This window comes from Natator depressus, chromosome 3, assembly GCF_965152275.1.
Source record: "Natator depressus isolate rNatDep1 chromosome 3, rNatDep2.hap1, whole genome shotgun sequence".
In the NCBI taxonomy this organism is placed as follows: domain Eukaryota; kingdom Metazoa; phylum Chordata; order Testudines; family Cheloniidae; genus Natator; species Natator depressus.
In genome coordinates, this window is record NC_134236.1 from 67,362,853 (window position 1) to 67,386,904 (window position 24,052).

General features: G+C 38.4%; 1 protein-coding gene across 4 annotated transcripts in view; it reads right to left on the reverse strand.

The window, feature by feature from the left end:
* The window catches only part of SNX14 (sorting nexin 14), an 80,105-nt gene that overhangs the window by 21,837 nt on the left and 34,216 nt on the right, over positions 1–24,052 (reverse strand). For 2 of the 4 annotated variants that reach the window (XM_074948059.1, XM_074948060.1), the window contains exons 15-23: positions 19,418–19,476; positions 17,472–17,498; positions 14,871–15,003; positions 7,421–7,622; positions 6,320–6,403; positions 6,096–6,196; positions 5,637–5,748; positions 3,403–3,443; positions 3,116–3,235 (exon numbers count right to left, since the gene is read on the reverse strand). In XM_074948059.1, coding sequence (XP_074804160.1) covers positions 3,116–3,235; positions 3,403–3,443; positions 5,637–5,748; positions 6,096–6,196; positions 6,320–6,403; positions 7,421–7,622; positions 14,871–15,003; positions 17,472–17,498; positions 19,418–19,476 — 879 coding nt within the window. The remainder of the gene's footprint in view (positions 1–3,115; positions 3,236–3,402; positions 3,444–5,636; positions 5,749–6,095; positions 6,197–6,319; positions 6,404–7,420; positions 7,623–14,870; positions 15,004–17,471; positions 17,499–19,417; positions 19,477–24,052) is intronic. The other 2 variants (XM_074948061.1, XM_074948062.1) reach the window with 2 other exon arrangements.

Here is a 24,052-nt window from a genome sequence, read left to right on the forward strand (position 1 = left end):
CAAACCCATATACTGCAGCTAAAAAATAAAATATTTCAATTCAAAACAGGCATTGCAGTGCTTTATGGGAACTGTATTTTGATTGCTTTATGCTCTCACTCTTCCATCTGGTCTCGGTTCACTGGAAAAACTGCACTTCTCTTGTGTGGCCCAAGAGAGTTTCAGACAACTTTAAACAATTGTTTTGGATGTTTTAAACTAGTCCCTTTCAAATTAACCACTAGAAATAGCGGGGACCATATGTATAAGACTGCCTTAAGACAAAATGCGACTTTACTCTTTGGAGAATTACTTGAAGAGTGATAAATGTATTAGAAATACTAAAGAACTGACTTATGACTATAAGTAAATATAGAAAAATCAGTCAAATTCCTTACTACAGTATAACTGGTAGGCCCCAATACAAATAATAAATAATCATAACACTTATTCATGTCAATTGCTTGCAAGACTGCAAGTATACTTTATGTTCATTACATTTGGTAAATATGAGCCTATAATACAATGCATTGGCAAAAAGGGCTAATATTCTGAGGTGTATTAACAGGAGTGTGATACAGAAGATACAGGAGGTAATTGTCCCACTCTACTTGGCACTGGTCAGGCCTCAGCTGAAGTACAGATGTGGACAAATTGGAGAGAGTCCAGAGGACAGCATGAAAAATTATAAGAGGTTTAGAAAACCTGCCCTATGAGGAAAGATTGAAAAAAACAGGCATGTTTAGTCTTAAGAAAACATGAGTAAGGAGGAACTTCATAACATTCTTCAAATATGTTAAGGGCTGTTACAAAGAGGACAGTGATCAATTGTTCTCCATGTCAACTTTGTGTACTACCTTCAATGATCAGCCTAATCTGCAGCAGCAGATATCTAGGTTAGATTTTAAGAAAAACTTATAAGTAGGGTTGTCAAGCGATTAAAAAAATTAATCACGATTAATCGCACTGTTAAACAATAGAATACCATTTATTTAAATATTTTTGGATGTTTTCTACATTTTCAAATATATTGATTTCAATTACAATACAGAATACAAAGTGTACAGTGCTCACTTTATATTTTTTTATTACAAATATTTGCACTGTAAAAAAAATAGTATTTTCAATTCCCCCAATATAAGTACTGTACAAATGTTGAATTATGTACAAAAAAAATAACTGCATTCAAAATAAAACAATGTAAAATTTTAGAGCCTATTAAGTCATACTAGCTCAGTGGTTTGAGCATTAGCCTGCTAAACCCAGGGTTGCGAGTTCAATCCTTGAGGGGGCCATTTAGGGATCTGGGGCAAAAATTGGGGATTGGTCCTGCTTTGAGCAGGGGGTTGGACTAGATGATCTCCTGAGGTCCCTTCCAACCCTGTGATTCTATGAATACCTAACTCTATAATAAGTCCACTCAGTCCTACTTCTTGTTCAGCCAATCACTCAGATAAACAAGTTTGGTTACATTTGCAGGAGATAATGCTGCCTGTTTTTTGTTTACAAAGTCACCTAAAAGTGAGAACAGGCATTCGCATGGCACTTTGTAAGTGGTGTTGCACGTTATTTACGTGCCTGATGTGCTAAAGATTCTTATGTCCATTCATGTTTCAGCCACCATTTCAGAGGATACGCATCCAGGCTGATGACGGGTTCTGCTCGATAATGGTCCAAAGCAGAGCAGACTGATGCATGTTCATTTTCCATTATCTGAGTCAGATGCCACCAGCAGAAGGCTGGTTTTCTTTTTTGGTGGTTTGGGTTCTGTAGTTTCCGTATCTGAGTGGTGCTCTTTTAAGACTTCTGAAAGCATGCTCCACACCTTGTCCCTCTCAGATTTTGGAAGGCACTTCAGCTTCTTAAACCTTGGGTCGAGTGCTGTAGCTTTTTTTAGAAATCTCACATTGATATCTTCTTTGCATTTTGTCAAATCTGCAGTGACAGTGTTCGTAAATCAAACAACATGTGCTGGGTCATCATCTGCGACTGCTATAACATGAAATATATGGCAGAATGCGGGTAAAACAGAGCAGGGGACATACAATTCTCCCCCAAGAAGTTCAGTCACAAATTTAATTAACGCACTATTTTTTTAAATGAACATCATCAGCATGGAAGCATGTTCTCCGGAATGGTGGCTGAAGCATGAAGGGGCATAAAAATGTCTAGCATATCTGTCACGTAAATACCTTGCAACGCTGTCTACAAAAGTGCTATGCGAACGCCTGTTCTCACTTTCAGGTGACATTGTAAATAAGAAGCAGGCAGCAGTATCTCACATAAATGTAAACAAACTTGTTTGTCTTAGCGATTGCCTGAAGAAGTAGGACTGAGTTGACTTGTAGGCGCTAAAGTTTTACATTGCACTCAAAAACAAAACAGTTATGTAACAAAAAGAAAAAATCTACATTTGTAAGTTACACTTTCATGATATAGATTGCAGTACAGTACTTGTATGAAGTGAATTGAAAAATACTATTTCTTTTGCTTATCATTTTTACAGTGCAAATATTTGTAATAAAAATAATATAAAGTGAGCACTGTACACTTTGTATTCGGTGTTGTAATAGAAATCAATATATTTGAAAAGGTAGAAAAACATCCAAAAATATTTACTAAATTTCAATTGGTATTCTATAGTGTAACAGTGCGATTAATCATGATTAATTTTTTTAATCACAGTTAATTTTTTTTCATTAACTGCGTGAGTTAAAACTGTGATAATTGACAGCCCTAATTATAAGGATAGCTAATTGCTGGAATAGGTGACCCAGGGAGGTGTGGAATCTGCATCACTGGAGGTTTTTAAGAGCAGATTAGACAAACACATCAGGGATGGTCTAGGTATACTTGGTCCTGCCTCAGTGCAGGGAGCTGGACTAGATGACCTCTGAGGTCCCTTCCAGCCCTATGTTTCTATAAATTATACAGACTCCAATCCATCCAGGCATAAACATGGAGGTCAGCTGTACCAAGATGAATGGATGCTGGAAAAAAGGAAAAACCTCCACCCACCACCATAAGAACAGACATGAACATAGGCAGTCAAGCTGTCATCTTTATAGCTTCTCCCCTTTACTCTTCACATTCTCAGGTAAGGGTCAGTATTTCCCCCTCTGTACATTTACTGCACCTTCTTGTTGTTTTCAGAAGTGGGACTGAGAATTGTAAGCTCTGGTCTACTTGGTTTAGGCTTGGGAGATTCACAGGAGTTAATGAAATTCATGATGAATGGCTCCAAATGCTGACCTTTCTGAAATTAAATACACAGTGAACAATAATGATAGTTAAATAGTTAAAAAACTGACAGTTTCCAAACTAAAATTTGTGCTGGACCAACATGTAGCAACCTGTCAGTGGACAGTTAAAGATACTAACTATAGTCACAGCATAGACTACTGAGACACAGTATTTACTCACCTCTTTCATTAGCTTTCCTGGAACAGATTTTATAATTTTCCCTACAATTAAGAACAAAAAAGTATATATTACCACATGCCCTTCTGAATATCATATCTGATATCTATTAGTATCCTGTTCTCTTCCTCTACCCCACTTATCTGCTTTCTCTATTTAGACTGTAAGATCTCCATGGCAAGGCCCGTCTTTTACCATGAATATATAATGTTTCTGACAAATATTTGCTGGGGCATTTAAGAGCTATTGTAATACAAATGAATAAGCCGCCATGATCTTATATAATAAGCTATATTATAAATTTTTACAGAAGTGAAGCAAAAAAACCTACACATGGTCTCATTTTATCATCTCAGTCTGAAACTGATTAGCTTACACCACTGATATCTATTGCTTCATTTTAAGCATCATTGCACAATCTTTTTAAAGAAACATTTGAAAGAAACAAATTACCGGTACTTTGAAAAGATACTGAGTACATACAAGAAAATTATGGAATTTTGGGTGCATCGGACTTTAAAAAGGAACTAAATATGTGATACCCATCAGCAAAAGGTATTTCAAATTACAAACACGCAAGAAAGTTTTCACATTCATAAAGAAATCTAAGTCCCATAGATTTTCTTCTGTAGTTTTCTAAAGGACCATGGAGAGATGAACAGCCTTATCTCCAAGTAGTGTGGATGGGAGGCATGTGACAGTAAGAAAAAATAGCAAGAGGCATCCTGAGGGTGCAGGGATAACAGGGACAATACGAAAAAGACCTAAACTGTTCAATAATTTAGGCTCCAACGATTTTTCTGTTTGAATGATCTGGATAAGAATAATTTTTCAGTTCTAGTCACTTATTCTCTGCAAGCCTTTATCACACAGGAAAGTCCTAAACCTCAGACTTCTGAGACAGTATTTACTCTCCTCTCCCCCAGTAATAAGAGTCATCCAGTCTGCACAATGTATTGAAATGCACAATGTTGCAAGTTCAAGAAAGTACTCATGTTAGAAAGGATTTACAGGGTTGGGGAGACTGTAGACCTATTCTTAAAAACTACCCACATTAACCTGAACAAGAATATCAGAAGCACAACAGAACAGTTTAAAAGGTAATAAAAATGAAAAATATTTTTTAAAAATATAGTAAAATTAAATATCAAATTCAATAATTATGATTTTCTTATCTTTAAATATTATAAAAGGGAAATTTAGGGAAGACATTATATATCATATCAACATTTCACAAAGTTTCTGGTCAGAGGTTAGTAATTTTAAGACTGTTGTGAAATTATCTAGATAGATAGATCTATATCATCTCACAACAAGTCATATATCAGTAATTTTATCTCACAACAAACTAACCTCTGACCAGAAACCTTGTGAATTGTTGAGAGGATTTCTATTTACTAAAAGCAAATGTAAGTTTGGGGAGGCACGGCACCTAGCTTGGGACCAGATAAGACATGCCTCTTCAGAACACCTGACATTCACCCACCACATACATTCGTTTGGACATTTTGTCATACCAACAGGAAAAAAAAACACTTCTACTGAAAGAGATGCTCACAATTGCCAAAACATAAAAAATGGGCCTACAGCTAAACAGGTCATCAGCAGAAACACAAATTACCATCTTGTTTAACTACATAGGGTGCTGTGTTGAATTTATGTTATACAATTGAATTTATGTTATACAATACACAGACTCAACATTAGTACACGAAATTGACATTAATTCTGGCAGTTCTCAAATGAACTTAAATAGGGCCGATCAGCTAACATTCAAAGATAAGTTAAATCAATACACTGCCTCTATCAACATTAAAAAAAACCCCAAACAAACAGCTGCCTTCTCGGATTGATTCTTGAAAATAAAATCTGGGCTAATGCCATACATCATCTTGAATTACTTGAAGACGTAGAGGATCTGATCTCCATGAGCAATGGATTTTGGAAGTACTAGGCTTAGATATTCAGAAGGTATCCATATGCAGACTAGATTTTCCAAAGCTTCACAATACTTTCCCTCCTGGGAATGGATAGGAATGTAAGCGTCAAAATATCTGACTCTTGGAAAAATGACTGGATTGTAACAGCTGTATTGCAGAAGAGACACATCACATTTCACACACCCAGAACTTATGAAAGTTCAGTCTCTCAGTACTAATGGGCCCTCACTTAATTTTGGTGTATTAGTTTCTACAAGAGTGCTATTTACCAGAATAAAGAGCAACTATGTTACCTACCAAGATTTACATCAGGCAACATTTTATCAAGAAATTGCGTCTCTCCACCATTGGGAGACAGAAAGTCAGCCAAAAGCTGGCTGTTACTTAGCTCTGGATGTTGCAGAAGTTTCTTTGGGGGACATAAAAGAGAGTAGATGAAAGAACATTGTTAAAAATTTGTTTCTCTATAGTAACAACAACAGATTTTTAAAACAGTGCTATGGTATCCTAGAAATTATACAATCATCCAAATACTTTTTTTTTTTTTTTAAACAGAATTAAATATTTAAATGTTTGAGAATAGAACAATTTTAAACCTGTAGATTAAAAATGACAGCCAAATATTTTACACATAGTATTTGGTCACATAAAATAATTTTTATTACATTTGGGAAAAATTGGCATGTGTTAACTTTTATAAGCTTCACAATTATGCAATCTACTTAAAAAACAGAACAACAGTAGATCGTCTGGTACCTGCAGGTACTCCTGAAACTCTTCCCTCTTTGTCTTTAAGAATTCATAGTTCTTTGGACCAATGATCCTTTTTGATGGAAGTTGAGCATCAGGAAAGGTACCTATAAATTAGTAAAAAGTCAAGTAGATTCATTTATTCTTAAAACCAAAAAGAAAAATTTTAGTATCTTAAATTTCTGCTCAATTCTAAAAAGCAATCATTGAAGTAGGAAGTAAAAACGTACCATGAAATTCTGTTAACTTTGACTCAAGCACATAAAATTCAAGGTATCTTCTATAGACAGACCAGCGTTCAGGTTCATGTCCAACTGAAAAATACACATATTGGAAGTAATATAGGTTCTTTTCTCCCAGGTGGGAGAAAAGAGTTAAGAACAGCAAATATACCACAGAGTACAGAGGAAAAGCCCTCAAATGTGTAAAGTAATCAGTACTGCCAATATTATAACACTACTCTAGCCACTCTTAGTTATTTAAATAACTAAAGTAGTGTTAAATCACATGAGAAGCCCAAGGTATGGCTGGTAGACAGGAATGCTACTATGAAGGAAATCTGCATCTAATTCAAGCGTGGGTCTTCTAATTATCTTCTCTCAGTACAGGGCTCTTCCAGTCATCTCCACCAGCTGTTTGTCAAGTGCTACAGTATTCAGATAGCAGAAAGAAGCCCCATTAATGCCCATTTTTACTTCTCTAAAAGGGGAGTTAGATTTTTCTCCCCAAATATCGACATTTTTCTAAACAGATGCTGAAATCCTTGGTTGCAAATAGTTTAAGTTTATTTCCAAGCTACCAAAAAATTTAATTTGCATAAGAAATCTGCTTTAAAGTTTATAAGAAAAAGCCATGTTCCTGCTCTGGAATGTTTAATAGTAAATACCTATTTGTCTACTTGTAACGGTGTCCATCTGAAAGATACCTGGGCACCAACAAATCTACTTAAAACAAAGTACTATTCAAGAAAGAGTGAGTAGAGTTTTCCATTTAATGTACCAGCAATATATTTCAAACACATTCAACGTTTACCAATATGAATGACAATATTAACATTTTTGTAGAGAAGGAGGAATTCCTAAGCCTTGGTTGGAATTCTGAATAGACTGGACTCCTTTTAGAAGTAATTTGTCACAAGTTCCAGATAGTAAGTGACCATTTTTCCTTCATGCCCACATTACCAAAGACTTAAAATTCATTAGTAAGTCATTACTTTGATGCTAAAATGTGTGTGTGTAGCACATCAGAACAGTCAGATAAATAAAACATAGTAGAATAGACAGTTTGCGCTCCATTTTAACGTAGTTTTATTTAATCACAAAAAGTCCTACCTGCCCTTCTATCGTTTCTCTCCACATCAATACAAAACACAGGAATTCTCTCTTTTCTCTCTTTCCTTTCAAGGGAGGGATCATCAAAGAAGTCCACATATGGAATGCAAATTTTCCATGCAGCAAGGTTGCGAGGTGTATTGGGAGTGCTAAGAGTCTCCACAGGAGAATCATCTTCCATTACCATAATGCCTTCTTCAATCTGCAGTGAAAGATTTAAGCATCAAGACCTCCCTGATCTGATTTTTAGTATAGGACACAATTTTTAATTTTGCAGAACATATAGAAGATCAATCTTTGCATAAGAAGTACACGTGATCAGGACCAAAGACAACATACTAAAACAAAATTCTGTAAGGGGGCACATTTGCGTAGTTGCTATTTTTAGATCTTCTGTATAAAAATCTCTAGACCTGTAGGTTTGTTTGAAGTTAAAAACAAAATTGTTAACAGTTTCTCAGGTGTCAATCTAATATATCACCAGCTGACTCATAGCATGTTAAAGTTTCTTCCTAGCTCTTGGGGAAGGATGAGGCATTTCAAGTACAATATGGTATACGGCACCATCAAGTTTGGTAGTCCATTACCAGCAAAAACAAAATAAAATAAATATTTTAAAGATTCTAAAACATTAAAGGCCTTACATCAAAGGTTACATCTTGTTACCACTCCATTGATTAACTTCAAAAGCTACTTATTTCCCCCAAACATGGCTAGACAGAATCATATCTCAGCTGTCTGGAATTTGGCACAGAAATTAAAATGTGTGAGCAAAAAGAACATTTAGATACAGTGTGGTATGTGCACTGGGGAGAGGGGGGGGAAAAAGGCAGAAAAAGCTTTAAAAAGTCAATTTGTGCTTCTAAAATCCTAACCCTGAATAACACAGCAAAAATGAGAAAAGCAGAATTTTAGGGGAGACTATTAGGTAGAACTGGGCAACATTTTTCAGTTGAATTTTTTTTGGCTGAAACATGCAGATATAGGTTGACAAACATGAATTCATGTCAATTTCAGGTAACTCTTTTGGATAAAACAAGTAAGAATTTTCAGAAATTTTGATACTTTGGGGCTAGATTCACAGGGGGATTTAGGTGCCCCCGTATGCCCAATTTCCCAGTAGTTAGGGCAATCATCTGGATCGAGGGCTACCCAAGTTTGAATCCCTGTTCTGGAGCAGAGACTGGAACATGGCTGTCCCCCCTCCCAGGTGAGTGCCCTAACCACTGAGCTATGGAATCACTCTCAAATTGGAACAGCTTCAACAGGGGAGACAGAGAGAATCACCTAAGAATAACTAATAGCTTGGAGGTTAAGGCACTCACCTGGGATGTGGAAGACCTGGATTCAAATGCCTGCTCTAGAAGACCACCCCCTCTTCTTTCTGTTTTATGAATCTAGCTCTTTAATTCCTTTACTTTTATTTAAACAGTTAAAAATGCCCCAAACAAAATATTTTGGAGCATACAAAATGGCACTTTTCTGACTTTTTCAATATGCAAAAAAAAATAATTAAAAATTGGTTTTGGTTTGACCCATTTTTTATTTTTCAGAATGGCCAACAAAATATATATATTTGCACAGCTCTACTATTAAGTATGGCCAGTTGATACATTTGAAAAAACACATCTTTACCAAAAGACAAATACAGTTTTTAGAAGTCAGTCATGTCTTCTTAAATTGTTCAACCTGTCTGCAGTTGCCACAAAGCAAACTGAACTGGATTGTTTTCTTTAGTGGGCAGCCAAGTCCCTTCCCTCGTTGTAGACAAGTCTGGTCCTGCCTCTTCAGTTGCTGAACAGAAGATAAACTCCTGTCGGAATAGTAAACTTGGATATGAGAGAAAAAACCTCAAGGCCCTTCATTATGGCTGAGACTGTCAGCAAGGTTCATGACCCTGCTTAAACTCCAGTGGCTAGTACTTCTCACTATAAGTTAGTACAGACAGAACTGATCTACATCTTGAACCGTGGAGTAATAAGTCAACTAAAGGAATATCCCATTTTAAAAGTAAATTATAAACATAGTAAATTATAAATCCCCACTTTATAAAATTAAATAAAGCAACTTCAATCTAAAAAAAACACCACTTATGTGTGAATACACATCAAACTAAAGTCATTTTTTCTCCTCCCCTTTGACTTAATAAATTAGGGCCGAACCTTCTCACCTGCTCTAAATTCAAGTCCAGTTTTGCTTGAAGGAGTTCTGCAGAAATTGGGATAATTGAAGCTATCCACAAAAGCTACAGAGTATACCTGGAAGCCGTTCAGGGGTTGCTACCCCAGCTCCTAATCCACTTCTATGGAAGGAGGGCAGAGTTGGCTAGAGGATCCACTTTGGCTTTGTTTACAGTAAAGCATTCAAGTGCTCACGGTCCAGCTAATTGTACTGCAGTGAATGAAGCACAAACAGAAGCTGGGAATGGGCGACAGGGAATGGATCACTTGATGATTACCTGTTCTGTTCATTCCCTCTGGGGCACCTGGCATTGGCCACTGTCGGAAGACAGGATTACTGAGCTAGATGGACCTTTGGTCTGACCCAGTATGGCCGTTCTTATGTAAATAACTGAGTACGTCATTCCAGTCATCTTTGATTAGTTTAAGATTTGCCCTTGCACCTAGCTAGGGCTGCCCTAACTGATTACCGTGTGGGCTGTCATTCTGGTCATGTTCTTTCCCAGCAATAATGGCACATATACGTAACCTCCAGCTCTGCAATTGAGCCAGTGAACCACTCATTGTTTGCCAGTTACAAATCTTGCTCTGATGAACCATGTAGTTCACCAGCTAGAACTGCAGCAGAACTGATTACTGCATTCTTCATGACCTCATAGCTACCAACTTCCCCGTCCCTAAGAGGAGGCACCAATAAGGGAGCTGATAGCTGAAGGGCTGGGAGGAGCCCATTTACCAGTGATGCTCTTCCTACTTCAGTTCCATCTGGTGAGTCAGAGGTGTCTTGCATCTATGTGCATCAGGGCAGGATCTACCATCTATGTGCCTCAGGGCAGGATTTACAGCTGGCAGACTTTCAGTGGTGCACTGGCTGAGGTAGTGCAAAACTATAGGGCATTATGGTGTGTCACCTAGTGGTGAGGAAATAATGTGAGGAGCAAAGAACAGTCTCAGCTGGCAATCCACAGCTAGATGATCTGTGGAGCTGAAGCAGTGGGAGCCCTCTCTCAATTGGTGAGCTATGGAGGTTAATCTGAGGGACCATTTCTGCCAGCATGTTGCTTCTATCAAAGCACTCAATCATCTGAGCCTGAACTGAGTGGACCTCTAACAGTGTTTATCCCCTATAAACTATAGGGTAATCTGAACCAGTTGAAGGCCCACCAGCAATCAACCATAGAACTTTTGAGAGAGTGAGATGCAAGGTGCATTTCAATCTTTTGAGAAGCAACAATTTTTAACCCCTACAAAAGGTCTCCAGTATGAAGCCTTAATCAGACCCTGCAGCTACAACTGGTAGTAGACACTGAGTAAATGGAAAACAATATTTCAGGCCCTGCCATGCACAGTAGGAGCACACTTGTTCCACTGTCTTTTAGTCCTTACATGCCTGCAAAGTTGGTTTGTTTTACATTTTGTTAGGTGGTGGGAGTGGGTAGAGAAAGGATTTTGCACACCATACCTAGAATACCAAATTTCACCACTCTGTTGCACTTTTGCCCATGTTTAAAGTCGTCACTTCAGATACTGATCTATTTTATTCCAGACCTATTACAAAAGTAATTCTAGATATAAACAGGTAAGAGCTAAGTAAGAGTAATCAGGAAAAAAAACCTGTTACTAATCTTTCTGTAACTTACTCTTCAAGATCATAGAACTGGAATGGACTTCGAGAGGTCATCTAGTCCAGTCCCATGAACTCATGGCAGGACTAAGTATAATTTAGACCATCCCCGACAAGTGTTTGTCTAACCTGCTCTTAAAAATCTCCAATGATGGAGATTCCACAACCTCCCTAGGCAATTTATTGCAGTGTTTAACCACCCTGACAGTTAGGAAGTTTTTCCTAATGTCCAACCTAAACTGTCTTTGCTGCAGTTTAAGACCATTGTTTCTTGTCCTATCCTTGGAGGTTAAGTAGAACAATTTTTCTCAGTGGTATCCTTCTGGCAAGCTCTAGTGCCCGCTCATGCGCTGGTATAAGGGACCCAACTGGCCCCACACCCTCCCAGTTCCTTCTTGCCAGCTAACTCCGACAGAAGGGCAGGAGGATGGGTCATGGAATGAACATCAGCAACACATCTCCAAGAACAACAGTTATGGAAAGGTTAGTAACCATTTTTCCTGCTTCGAGTGCTTGCTCATGTCCATTTCATGTTAGGTGACTCACAAGCGGTACCCAAGGAGGTGGGCTCAGAGTTCATGGACATGCAGATTAACAGGAAAAAAAAAAACACTAAATGATCACATTGCTGAAGCAAGAGAAGCTGTTTCAACGACCGTCACGGGCGGTAAGAAGGAACTGAGAGGGCACGGGGCTGGCCGGGCTCCTAATATTAGCGCATGGCACCAGAGGGCGCTAAAGCCAGCCCAACGGATACCACTGAGAGAAAAATCTCCAGCAACAGTGCACGCAGCTCACACACACCTAACATGGAATGGAGATGAGCAAGCACTCAAAGAGAAATACAAGTTATGCATTTCTGTTATCAGCAAAAATAATATTGCTTTGGCATAAGTGGCATCAGTCAACTATCCATAAAGATTTTACAAGCAAGCTTATCAAGTTTCACTAAAATTAGCTTCAGGTCATTTTGCCCACAAAAGCCCTGTAACTGGCAACTCACTCAAATTATTTCCAACATGAACAGCCTTTGCTATAGAGCATAATCCCTTACATCATCTCAACCATCCGTTTCTAGAATTCAATAACAGACTGAAGTAGTATATTAATAGTTTTTTTGTAACTTTGTCTTTCAATTAAAAAAAAGACTGAAGTGTAACATACATATGTGGAGCTATTTATATTTCAATAAATATAATGAGTTTGTGTTTAAAGTTCTTTATACATTTCTGTTATGATCTCTCTCATTGTACCTAAGATGTTAGACTTTCTAACGAATCTATAGTTTTTCCAAAAAATCAAACTTAAAAGAGTTGATTTACTGAGGAATGAAAAATTCAACTACAATTCTGCTTTTCTTGGATAGCTGAAAAATTAGAAGAGAAAAAATACACTCTTGCTTTATTTCAGCCTAGTAGGATAAGAATTAATCCTTTAAGAGCAGGATACTAGACAATCTGTTTTCTGCCCCTTCCTCGGGAGCATTAGACTACAGTCCAATGATGAATAACATCACAAGACCTAAACTCTACAAGACAGCAAAGCAACACTGCTCATTTGAAGATATGATAGTCTGAAGAGCTATCCTATACCTTGTGGATCCTTTAAGAAAAAGGGGAAATACACAGAATTCCAAAATCAATTATTCTGTTTTTACCATTTTGGATACAAGTTGGGTGGGGAGGAGGGGAGATGAAAGATTCAAATTCATGTAAACCTTTTATATTTTTATTTTCCAGTAGTGGAAAATGGACCAGCACAGCATCAAAGAACATAGCACAAAGTTGCTTAAATGTAATGTATAGTGGAATAGTTATAAGTGCCATAGAAAGTCTCAAATTCACATGACTTAAAAACCAAGGTATTTCCATAAATTCAGGAGAAATCATCACAGAAATAAATTTAAATAATTAAAAATTCATGACTATCAGGCAGTTTGTGACCAACTTAATTTCCCTCATTTCCCACACCGTCCTCATATTTCCTTGCCTACATCTGTGCCATGGATACCAGGGCATCAACCTCCTGACAGCCAGTTTGCTATTCAGTCACTGCTGTTGCTGTTTGGTGTACAAGAAAAAATCTAGTTGCAAGAGAAGCCTGGCAAAATAGCTGTGGCAAGCATGAGTTATGGACCCCCATGGTTACTCCAGTGTAAACAGCTCATCTAGGATCAGGAAAATCAAGGCAGTGTGAGTGCAGAATATACATATTAACACTTTATTTCAATTTATTTCCCTCTGAAGAACAACTGTAGGGATACCAGGGTTGAGAGATTTTTAATGATTTCTCTTATTGTATCTTGTGTATCTTATTGTGTCACTGTATCTGTCTTTTTAAGGAACTTGTGACAGATTTACAATTTAGGCAGTGTCCTATCTGCTCCATATTAGCCATGATCACTAAACCAAATTTCCATCATCTAACAATAAAAGTTTGAAAAATGTAATCAAATATAAAAACTATGGAAAACCCAATTAGCTCAGTTCCACCTAGAACTGGGATTTCTGCAATAAATCGAAGCTAAGGTTCTTCTTTTAAAATACAAGTGAACTGCCTTCTAGTCAAGAAACAGCAGAGTACGTGGTCCCACCATCTGAGCTGAAGTCAGTCTAATACTGTATTTTGAAATTTTCCGTGATTTAATATGTCACCCCACAAAGCAGATGGTTCCACAAAAGAAATAAAGAAAAAAATTGGAAGTAGTCTTAATGCTCTTAAGCCTTACAGGCAATGTTCCATTTTGCCCGTGTGTACGGAGAAAACAGTGTGGTTCCCTCAAACATCCATCCTTTAACCGCAATATAGCGTTGTATCCCACCCAAATCCGTGATCTCCTCTCTCTAGCATAGGATCAGACATACACTTGGCCTTCAGGAACATAGCTTAAAGGCAGCTAATGCCAATTTTTCAGACATCCAGTTTCTATAGCTTTATCATAGGTTGCTTCTACCACTGCCTATCATCAAGAGCTGGAATGGAAAATATTATAAACACACACCCCCCCCAACGAACCCCCCCGCAATGGTTTCCTCTGAAATGCTACTAAAACATACTCTACTTCAAAAATTCATGAGAACGAGACTTATGGAGCAAAACACAGTTTTGTACATTTTAAGTGATACTTGTTTATGCAGCAATTATGCAACCAGAAAAATATTTTCAGCCATTAGCATAAAAGAAATATTGTGAGAGATATTATTCAAATAACTACTAAAGATTTGGCCCTGAATCACGATAGCCCTATGACAAAGAAAGGACTGAGGTGTGAAACACCCCCGGACTTTACTGCAAATATTTACTAGACTGAAAAGTAACAGTTGGTCATGACATTACTTGACAAAGATTACTTTCGTAAAGAGAACATTACTTTCTAATACTTCTCTTTACCCCAGCAATTAACTCTTGGAATTACCCTAACTGGGGAGATGCCCAAATCTTGTGCTCACTGAGTAAATAACTTAGTAGTACTAAGAGAACAAGGAAGCTGGAAAAATGCTGTGACCCCTAGGATGGCACGGTGGAATAGCCTATAATATACCAGGAGCAAAGGAAAGGAAAAGAAGGGACAGAAGCTGAAAGTATTTAAAGATTCTGGAAAACCAACAGCCCTGTGATTTAGGAAAAATGTAAAATTTCTACTCACAAAATCATCCTCTCCTTCAGTTAAACCATAGTTAGGAAGCACAGCTCCTTCCATTGTGTTGCTCTTGAATACTCCTCTAATTTTGCTGCCTAATCTGCTGATTGCAAACGATTCTCCTCTCTTCTGTGTGGCCCTAAGGATTATAGAAAAACAAAATTCACAGCATAGGGCAAATTGTAGTACTAGCCACTGCATATAATTTAGAGATAAGAGTGAGCAATTGTATGAAGTATGGAACTGACGTGTAGGTTTACACTTTTTAGTATTACAGATTCACTGGCTGTATTGCATATTACAGAACAATTTAAAATGTACCAGTAAAATCCATCTGCTAGAGAGGAAGAAAATTATTTAAAAAAGAGCATTTCCAGGACATGGACTAAAATTTCAGCTATAAACTAACACTGATGTTCTTATTACAGCATTACTTTGGAATGAAACACAACAATCTATTTTCATAACACTAACTTCCTAATACAATGTGTTTTAGTAAAAGATTGCAAGGAATGACAATGACCTTTTCAGTGAGTGATTGTAGCAACACAACAGTTTCTGGCATCAAAGCGTTCATCCATATTTGTCAAGTACTGCACATTTAAACACACTGTTTATTTTCTTTATAAACATCAAGACATTTATACAGACGCATGTGATGCAAGATGGACTGTGACTTACTTCAAAGCAGCAGGGAGAGTAGGCAGAAAGCCAGACAGGAGGGTCAGAACTTACAAAACATGAAGGAAAACAGAAACAGATGAAGACTCCTAGCTCAAGAAGGCAATTTGCCCTAGAGATGAAGGCTTAATGCAAATTTAAGTCTTGTTCAGAGCTAGAACTACTTATGATAAAGAGTATCCAAAAGCCGCAAGTTCAAGTAAAAAGGGCAGAGGCATTACGCATGAAGTCTGCAGTCTTCATTATAGCCACATGTTACAGCACATAAATGCATGCACGCCATATATACTGCCCTTACATCAGACCTGAAAAAGAAAACTTATTTCTTGTACTAGAAATGTACAAATTAATAGTCTGAAAAAACCCTATTGGGGCAGGAGGGGACATATTCCTAATGAATACAGTTATCTGAAGTTTTCATAAAGCTTGTTACAAATCTGCTAGGTGAACTGTAAAACTGAAAATTGTGAAAAAAGTGGATAGCTCATTTGGCATTCAAAGGAGTAATGAACATTTTAAAAAAACTAAAAACTATTCAATGTTTATTTTCTAATTATATGAAAATTTTTAGTAATAGTTACAAAGGCTATTTAAAAATCCGTCAGGAAAGCAGAACAGTGGGCAGAGCAGGTGAAGTGCCTTTATTGCCTTAAGAGCTGCAGTGACATCACCAGTTGACTCTGAGGACTTTTTGTTAAAAGGGGACTTGAATGTTTGTTTTCAATCTTACCTGCTTATAACTCTATTCAATTTTTTCCTGTATATTGAATTTTAAAATTCAATTGTTATAATCAGTTCTTTGTTCTCCCAAGCCCATTTCACTCTCCAAAGTCTAATTCACTGTCATCTCCTACCCAAAGACAGGCCCAAACACATACTTATTTTTATAGATGGTGCTCGTAGCGCCCCCTATTATTTCATGTCTTACACTTCCTATTATAAGACCCTGTTTTCAGGTGCTTATAATTTTGCCAAAGTTTAACCATTTGTACTGAGTTTTTTCAGATAGGCGTCTGCCTCAGGCTGAATTTTGTGGAAGAAATCAGCCAAAACCATTCTGCCATTTCCAAGAACGAGGCTAGAGGAAAATGCATTGTTTTGCCAATGTTAAAATAATTGAGAAACTCTAGCACCCCATGCTTCGGAACAGGAACTTGATGTTTGCCATGAGGTTTGTGTCAGGAATGTGACTTTTGCTGTCCCTGAGAAAATCTGGCCCAATTGTAAGTCTTCACCAATCATGGATTGTACTACTCAGCAGAGACTTGCTAGAGTTTCATAGCTAGAATCTCTGAAGATTCCAACAGCGCTGAGCTTGACCTAGCCCAGGGCTGCTACAGGCCCAAGGGGAGCTGGGTGTCATGACTAAGAGCACAGAGCCTGTCTCTCCTGTGCTCTCAGTGACTCCCTGTTGGGTGCAGGTAAAGTGGAGGAAGAAGCTGCCTGATATTCTAATGCTGTGGAAGGCACAATTTTCTTTTCTCTCCCCCTCACCCCCCTCCTTTTTTTTTTTAAAGTGATAGGCTCTGGAAGCATGTGACAAGGAGCAAGGAAAAAACTTTGAATAAAGTCTACAAAATAACCAGCACCCTATCAGCAATAAAACTTTGAGACATACAACTAATATGCTAAGTTAATATGAGAGAACAAAATAGGTAAAGGCCAGGAAGATTATATTTTGTATATTTTAAGATTTGTGTGTATGAGAAATAGTCATTAAACCAAGACCAAAACCACTGTTTGCTAAAAACTTAGAGAATGAACATGCAGTTAGTTTGCTGTTTCAAATGAATTTAGCCCAAAAAGAGTTTGCATGTGTTTAAAAATGAAACAGTTAATGTCTGTTAAAAAGGCAGTACGTTGCAGTCATGATAGATGCAATTTAACATTAACAGGCAACAATTATGGCATATTATCTTGACTTACCGAAAGTCATCCAAACTCAGGCTACCTCTGCAACAACAGGTACAAGAAATTACCCCACAAGCCCAGAAGGAGAGAGAGTCCCAAAGACAGAGACAGATTTATTTCAAGCAACACTAAACAGCCTAGAACTTTCATTGCAATTAGCATGACTGCTGTTGTATTTATAAAGGTCTCTACCAATCTCCAGACAAATATTCTCAAAATAGCATGTAAATATCCAAAATTTACCAGAGATCAATACACATGCATTTGGCTGGGATAGTTGCATTTAATTTTTAGACCTCAATCCTGAAAACACTTAAGCATGTTGTAGACGTTAAGCATTTAAGTAATTCCAGCTTAAAGGGACTACCCTCATTCCTAAAGTTAACCATGTGCATAAATGCTTGAAAATTCAGAACCTTAGGCTGTAATTCAGGTTTGATTCATACAGGAATTTACCCTGCTTGATAGAGTCTTTAAAGAAAAAATGTTTTCTGGGAAATATTTATAGACATTTTATAAATGAATAAAACAGTTTGTAAAAAACTTTAAAGATGCAAAGAGCTTTTTATGTTGATTCACAGATTTTAAGGACTGAAGAGACCATTTAATTATCTAGTCTGACCTTTTGCATAATATGGGCTATAACATTTTCCCAGTAATTCCTGCATCAAGCACAATAACTTGTGGATGAACTAAAACAAATTCATGCTAAAACCAGTAATAAACAATGTTCTTAAAGAGAAGTTATTGGTTCTGATACGCGGGAGCCCCCACATACTGGATAGAGTATAGGAAGAGGGAAAAAAAGACTGAGATCAAACTTCCTACACTTCTAACAGTGTTTTAAAAACCACCAACTCATTCTACAATGTCTCAGACTGTTCTTTAATCATGTTCACTGTTCCTTCTAAGCTGTGCGCGTGTGCGCACGCACACAGATCCTAAACCCTGCACACATGGCAAAACACCATGCACACAAAAATTTGCACAGAAGAAATTTTTTGCGCATATGGCCTGTCAAAAATTAGAGGTAACATTGGTCATGTTACTTGTGAAACCTGAATTATGTTCAGCCGAATGGAACCTAACACTGAAGTATAAATAGTACACAGCACAACTTGACAATGATATTGGCCACCATTTTTGGCCTCCACTTGGCAAATCAGTACTGTATTTTGTGGTGTTTCTGATACATCAAAAGCCAGCATGTCTATTTTTTATATACTTTTCTGTATACCTCTGCCACACAGGATAAAGCAGGTACATCCAGAGGTTTGGAAATCTGGGTATACTGTATAGTTTTTGTTTTTTTAAAGCTCGGCCATATTGGAAGCAAAAGTAATTCACTTAAAAAAATTCAGAATTGAAAAGATTTTAATTTTTTCTTCCCAAACTCCAAGATCAAGGGTATCTTAAAGAAATCAGATTAAGAGCTTAAATGTGTTTGTTATAACCATTAAATATTAGCGGGAGAAACTGTTACAGTTCTCACAGGATCCTATTGAGCTGATTTGTAAAATGAAACATCTCACATGGCTGTTTTCTACAGTTACTGGAAAAAGTGATTCAACGTGGAAATCAAACACTAGAGTCAACTCTTTCTATTTTGCTTTCTCCAATGTGTTCTGTATAACTCACTATTGCCATATTATCTTAATGTTATTGGACATGTCCTTAGTTTGAAGGGGTTTTTCACGCTGACATTTCATAAAAAAGGATTGTAATTCTGAATCTCATACCATTTTTTAAAATAAAAAAGCAATAAAAACACTAAGTGAAGTACTGCTTCACATATTACTTGCTGCTCCTGTAAGTAATCTACAAATTTAAAACTAAGTTCAGAAATCTAAATAAGTTAACATTGAACAGTACTGTATATTTGGCAGAAGACTCAATCATATAAACAAACATTTTTAAAACTTTCAACTGCAAAAACGTATTAAAAGGTTTAACACACCTACCTGCTAAACTTTGAATTGCGTGTTGGGGATTCAGCTCCTCGTAAGAGCTGCCTGAAATACTAAAATAGAACAGTTAATATGCAAGTAAGTGTTGGCTTCAAGTTTTCTATTTTTTTCATTCTACTATCTCTTTACTAGTAGTTTACAGTTGTAAATATTAATAATTATGTTTCTTGCTTCTAACTGCACATCTGTTGAGGATTTAATAGAAGTATATTAGAAACACTATACAAGTCTCTGCTGTTAAGATATTGTATTTCACATAAGACTACTTTAAACTGTCAGTTCTAAGGAACTTACAACATAATTTATGCTTTCCCAAGGGCAGCCTTACAGGCATGGAGGGGCAGGCTGTCTACTAAAACTAGGTCTTCACTAGAAATATTGCAGCACCACAGCTACACCGCTGCAGCAGTGATGCTATATATAGTGCTTCAGTGTAGACAATCACTATAGCGATGGGAGGGGTTCTTCCATCACTGTAATTAAGCCACTTCCCCGAGAGGCAGTAGCTAGATCAATGGAAGACCTACATTGGAGGTTGTCAGCTTAACTACATGGCTTGAGGGATTTTTCACACTCCTGAGCAACGTAGCTAGGTCAAGCTAACTTTTTAGCGTAAAACTGATACAAGTCCTGAAGTGCTGTTATAGTCTGAAAAACAATTAAGAAGAACATTCATGGTGTTCCACATGTATTATATGTCCATTACTTCTAGATAGAAATTGAAACTATAAAAGTAGAAAAAAGCCTTTTTCTAAAAGAAAAGTAAGTGCTGCAAACTCAACCTAATAACTGAAAAGGAAGTTTTATTCTTTCAGGCTCTTGCATCATCAAAATTCTGGAACTGGAACTAATTAACAGTTCTGTTGATGTGAAAGCCACTAAGAACCTAGCTCCCTTTAGGCGGCCACTTCTACTCCACAAACTTATGTCGATGCAAGTTATATCATCATAAAGCTGTCACTGTTAGTACATCACTTGTGCGACTGCACATTTGGCTCCTTGCATTGGCGCTACGTGTACTCAAAACGAGTGTTTGCATTGATGCATGGTGAGGTGCGCCATGGGCAGGTATCCCAGCGTGAAACCCACCACACATTGCAGTGCTCTGTCTTTTGGAAGTTTTGGCAGTGCATGATGGGGCCAAAACGAGTTGCACAGGGGTGACGAGTAGCGTGAGGTCAATTTCGCAGTGTGCAACTGTCTCCTCCCATAATGTCAACTGTAAACCATAATTTTTGCACCTTTTTTTCAAAATCCCACAAAACGTGCACAGCCCTCCTCGCTGACCACCGTCTGACAGAAGCATGAAGCCTACACAGCTCTGCACTGCCATGGGTGTTGGAAACACAGAGCACACGATCATGAACTATTTGCAGAGTGGCAAGAAGAACCGAATCAGTGGGGAACAGGGATTTCTTGGAGGCCAGATTGCTGTGGGAGATAGTGAGAACCAATTCAAGGTTGGTGGCATTCACAAAGTAGCTGCAGATGGTGGAGCACAACTTCTTGGCCCAAGAAACGATCACTGACTGATAGGATTGCATCGTAATGCAGGCTCGGGAGGACAAGCAGTGGTTGCAGAACTTTTGGGTGCACAAGGCAATATTCCTGAATCCATGTGCCGACCTTACCTGGCCCTGCTCTTTTGTGGGCTGTTAGGAATTGTGTGGTGATTGCTGTATGTTTAGGAATATAACATTGTCAATATGTCTATTAATTTTGTTTGCATCTTATCCTATGAGTTGTGTCACACTGTTAGTAAGAGGTAATTGATTACTTTCAGACCTGCTAAGCACTCGGTAGCAGATGTTGCAAACTAATAGAACTATTTTGTAACTGAATTCACTGTAAAAAAGAAATCATGAAATTTTAAAACAAATATATTTCAAAAATTTACTAATACTTAAGAGAACAGAACTTAAGAAGCAGACAGAACATTTATGTCCATTTCAGCTATTCCTATGCCAACCTTGGTTTTCAGAGGTCAGTGTACACGAAGCCGTGATTGTCTTTAATGTCTCCCAACGTGGCGTGGTAAGGGTAGTATAGTGACCTCTGATGCCACATGGAGTGTTGAGGGGAGGATACAGGGAGATCCTGATATGGAGTTCTCAGTGGGTTGCAGAGGAAGGCAAGCCTGGGTACACCAGAGACTGCAGCATCTGTATTTGCTGCCTTAAAAGTCCCATTATGTCCTGGAGCATCTCCCTCTTCTTTTCCTGTACCTTTCTCCTCTCTACTTTCTCCTTCTCCAAGCTGTCCCCAGTGTTCATCCTCCAAGCCTTGTACTCATAGTCCAATGCAGGATATCATTGAACATGTCTGTTACATACCAGTGTGCAGTCCATTCCAGTGAGGGGCTGTGTCACCTTGGCTCTGCAACCTTGGGTGCCTTACAATGCTTTGCTATAGTAGCTCCCACCTGGGCCGCTCACAAAAAGCCCTCCAGCAAGCAAGTCAGACCCTGATTGTCTATGTGTAACTGCAACCCGCCAGCCACATTTGGGTTACACTTCTGCAGGGTGACCCCAACATACTCCCAGTCCCAGACTTTCTCCCAAAAATGTATGTTCTGGACTGTCCAGAGATATTAGATCTGTTGTCCCTTTAAGGGAACAAAACACAATAATTTACCACCTTAAATGAAGTTGCCAAACAATTTAACTTAAACACACTGTATCAGTTTCAATGAAAGAAAAAAACAAGTTTATTTAACTACAAAGAGAGATTTTACGTGAGCACAACGATGCATAAAAGTTAGAAATGGTTACAAGAAAAATAAAGATAAAATGCTTCCTAGTGCCTACCTTAAACTATACTTGATTCAAAGTAGAGTCCTTACCACATCCTTCTAGCAGCATTACTGACCGAACTTCTCAGGTCAGGACCCATCCCTCAAAGTCCAGCAGCTGTTTCTCTGGTCTTCTCAGGTAGAAAGAGGGAGATGGCCAGGGAGAGAGATGTCACTTGGGGTCTTTGACCCTCTTTTTATAGTTTCAGTCCCTCTTTTGAAAGGCATTTCCAGCTGACCATAAGGAGACAGCATGTCTGGTGTTGAAGGAGGCTTCCTGCTGGGTTCTTTCACCTGTTTATGTTCAGATGCAGGTTTCCTTTTGTTTCCTCCCTTTCCCCCCTTTCTGTTTGATGACTGCATTTACCGCTTAAATGCAAATCAAGACAAACACATTTTCTTTTGCTCAGGACAGCCCTGTTTGACAACTTCTCCCTGGGGGCTAACAACATCATACAGGGGAATTTTATAACTTCACATACAATGTTACTACATATATTTTACCATGATAAGACTGACCTGTGAGTTATTAGCTTTTAAATGATATCTTACAAGGCATATTTTGCACAAAGATTATTACAGTAGTGTATAGGTTGTGAATACACCTGTGCATTCCATCATACCATCCCAAGTCCCTTCTCCTCCTTATTTTGGTCAGATGTTCTGCAGGTATGGAGGTGGAGTCCCTCAAGGCTGCAATAGCAGCATCTGCAGAAGTAAAACAGAGATACCATTGTCAGTATATTTACTACAGGAAGCAAACCTGCAGAAATCACTCCCCTTGCTCTCCTAAAGTTTTAAGCACTACATGCTCATTCTCACTTTTGTTTGCAATTGCTTGTGCATGGCACCAGTCACAGCATCAGCCACTGTGAGCATGGCCAGCTGGGGATGAGGGAAATGAGGAGGGAATTGCTTGGTTGCATGAACCTAGTAGCACAGGGCGTTGGCACTGAATGCTGGCAACATTTTCCACAGGCATTGGTGATTTTAGCTGATATCTCACTCCTGAGGGTAACAAAGGGAGAAAGAGCACAGCTGCTGCTAGTGTCCCGAAGCTGCCTGGGCCCGTATGCAGCTAGCCTGTGTACTGCAATGGTGTAATGCAAAGTTATTGCTGACTGGCATGGGAAAGTGTCCTATTGCAGAAGAAGAAATAAGGCAGTCAATCCCTAGAAACCTTAAGCAGAGGACTGCAGAGTACCTCCATGAAAGTTTCACCGAGACCTCTCAAGAGGATTCAAGGAACATCCCTACATATATAAACAAACTGTCCCACTTGGTCCCCCCTGCCTAACTCTAGCGAGAAATGAAAAGCAGATAGCAACTCTACCTCTCTTGGTTGTTCCGTTACCTCTTCTAGCACAAGTAAATTAATCAAAAGTCAAAAGCCATGTCCTCCTATTCTACGGGGGGGTCGGAGGGAGGAGGAGCAGAGGGGGAAAATGGGGGTGGCATCTCTGTAATGAAAAAATGAAAAAAAAAAAAACCACACACTTACCTGAGGTTCCTTCCCTTGCATCAGGCTTGCCCATGCTCAAATGGCAGGACTGCAGTGGATCCCCCAGTCACCTGTCCCACCTCCTCCTCCTCCTCCTCGCTGTTCATGGCCGAGGCCTGGGACTTGGGTTCCCCGAAGGTATTGAGAGTTTTGTGCTAGGTGGTAGTGGGGTCTCCGCCATATATGGCATGCAGTTCTTTGTAAAAGCAGCAGGTCTGTGGCTTGGCACCAGATTGATTGTTGGCCTCCCTGGCCTTCTGGTATGTCTGCCACAGCTCCTTGGTTTTCAGATAGCACTGCTGCTGGTCCTTGTCACACCCTTCTCCTGCATCCCTCG